Source organism: Primulina huaijiensis, unplaced genomic scaffold (genome assembly GCF_012295235.1).
Source record: "Primulina huaijiensis isolate GDHJ02 unplaced genomic scaffold, ASM1229523v2 scaffold207140, whole genome shotgun sequence".
Lineage (NCBI taxonomy): Eukaryota > Viridiplantae > Streptophyta > Magnoliopsida > Lamiales > Gesneriaceae > Primulina > Primulina huaijiensis.
Window position 1 is genome coordinate 1 of NW_027354745.1, and position 2,409 is coordinate 2,409.

Below are 2,409 nucleotides of genomic sequence, written 5' to 3' on the forward strand. Positions count from 1 at the left end.
GACACGGAAAATAAATTCCTCGATCCACTGAAAATGGCGGAAGAAGCAGCTCAAGTTTCAGTAGTAATGGTGCCATTTCCAGCTCAAGGACACCTCAATCAGCTCATGCAACTCTCTTGCTTGTTGTTCAAATATGGGCTTCAGGTACACTACATCGGATCTTCCATCCACAATCGCCAGGCCAGAGTTCGTGTCAATGGATTAAATTCTCGCCATGTATCCAACATCCATTTTCATGACATCCCAATTCCAGCTTTTGAATCTCCTTCTCCAAATCCTGATTCTTCCAGCAAATTCCCTGTGCAGCTCCAACCAGCCTGGGACGCCTCGTTGAGCCAACGGCAACCTGTTTTCGAATTCCTGCGGGAAATCGCCAAGAAATCTAAGAGGGTTATAGTTATACACGACCCTCTAATGGCTCTAGTTGTCCAGGATGTTGTCTCCATACCGAATGCAGAATCCTATGTTTTCAACTGTATATCTGTCTTTAGTCAGGTAGCTTTTATCTGGGATGGAATGGGGAAAGAGTTTCCATTCGAGCTTTCAAAAGAATTACCTTCTTTTGAAGGATGTGTATCAGATGATATCATGAATTTTGCAGCTCTACAATCTGAGCCGTTGGAATATAGAGCTGGAAATATATTTAACACCTGTAGATTGATAGAACAACCTTATTTGGACCTGTTAACGGGTAAAGAGATTATCGGTGATAGAAAAAGTTGGGCAATTGGACCAATAATCCCAGCCATGTTACCTTCACGAGACAACCCACCGAAATGTTTAGAGTGGCTTGATCAACAGGAGCCAAATTCTGTCATCTATGTATCATTTGGGACCACAACTTCGCTTTCCGATGAAGAGATAAAAGAGTTGGCATCGGGATTAGAACAGAGCAAACAGAAGTTTATCTGGGTTCTAAGGGATGCGGATAAAGGAGACATATTTACTGGAGAAGTGAGGGGAGCAATACTGCCGAAAGGGTTCGAAGAGAGGGTGGAAGGGTTTGGAATCGTGGTGCGGCATTGGGCACCCCAGCCGGAAATTCTCGCTCATCCGGCGACAGGTGGATTCATGAGTCATTGTGGGTGGAATTCGTGCATTGAAAGTGTTACAATGGGTGTGCCAATAGCGGCATGGCCAATGCATTCGGACCAACCAACCAACGGTTTCCTCATAAGTGAGATATTGAAAGTGGGGATTGTTGTAAGGGAATGGGATCAACGGGGGGAAGTGGTGAAGGCTTCAACTATTGAGAATGTTGTGAGAAGATTGATGGCGTCAGAAGATGGGGAGGAGATTAGGAAGAGGGCCGAGGAATTGGGTGCTGCCATGCGACGGGCGACCGAGGAAGGAGGTGTTTCAAGACTCGAGCTCGACTCATTTGTTGCTCATATCACCAGATAGAGTCATTCTAGCCAGAAAGAGATAAAAATATTAAGTACTTTTATCCCACACACTTACTTGTATTAGTACGTAATTATACAGCCTAAATATGATTAAAACTTTAATTAAATAATTGTTTTTTTGAAAATTTAGAAATAGTGTTCAAAGTTCAATCCATCGAATAATGAATTCAAGAAAAAACATATTACATAATCATTCCTACTTTTTGGTTTAGCTAATATTTCAATTAAATATTGGGTAACATCTTTCATGTCACGAAAATATATATCTAACAAATCTCAACATCTATAAAACATTAGATTCAAGGGAGGTTAACTTTTTGATTCATTAAATGTGTTTTTTTTAGTTTTAGTTCATTAACTCGATAAACTTTGGTTGTAATGTCCTAACTTTTAATTTTTAGCTATTTTGATCAAAATTTTGATATGATTTCATAAACGTAAGTATTTTTCAACACCACGTCAACAATTTTCGACTTCAAATCAACTTTTTCTTTACCCCACATCAGCAATTCAACGGTGTAGGACTAAAAAAATCTGAAACTGCTAATCAAATCAAAATTTGAATATTTAGAGGATCAAAATCCAAAATAAGGCAAAAAGTTATCTCCTCTTAGATTTAAATTTAAATTCTTACAAAATTGAAACACTACATAAACAAAGTTAAATCACATTTTGGTTTTTCATCATGAGGGATCGGAGTTCTGGATTCAATAAGATTTAATAACTAAATGTTAATATTCAACTGCAAATGTTCATTTTCAAAATCTACTTGTCACATAAAAATATATCATTTTCCATTGTGAATTTTTCATATATGTCACTCTCTATTTAGTTTAACAAATTGTTATTTTATATAAGTTAACTTGTAATTTCTTTGCTTATCTTAAAAAACCAATTACTAATTATTAATATATGTGCATTAATATCGTTTGAATAAATTGAATTTATTCGTATTTTCCCCATAGCGGTTCTACATGGCTTCTTTTTTTTTTTTTCATAGTTC

At 37.0% G+C, this 2,409-nt stretch overlaps 1 protein-coding gene across 1 annotated transcript; it reads left to right on the forward strand.

Moving 5' to 3' along the window:
• Positions 1-6: 6 nt before the first annotated feature.
• On the forward strand, positions 7-1,538 carry LOC140966563 (zeatin O-glucosyltransferase-like). Its single transcript, XM_073426817.1, has one exon. It carries the CDS (start codon positions 34-36, stop codon positions 1,402-1,404), a length of 1,371 nt encoding a protein of 456 aa, XP_073282918.1. The 5' UTR covers positions 7-33; the 3' UTR covers positions 1,405-1,538.
• Positions 1,539-2,409: the final 871 nt, after the last annotated feature.

What these genes read in the sequence shown, in the direction of transcription:
- LOC140966563 (XM_073426817.1), top strand. Translation starts at nt 34, where the DNA reads ATGGCGGAAGAAGCAGCTCAAGTTTCAGTAGTAATGGTGCCATTTCCA.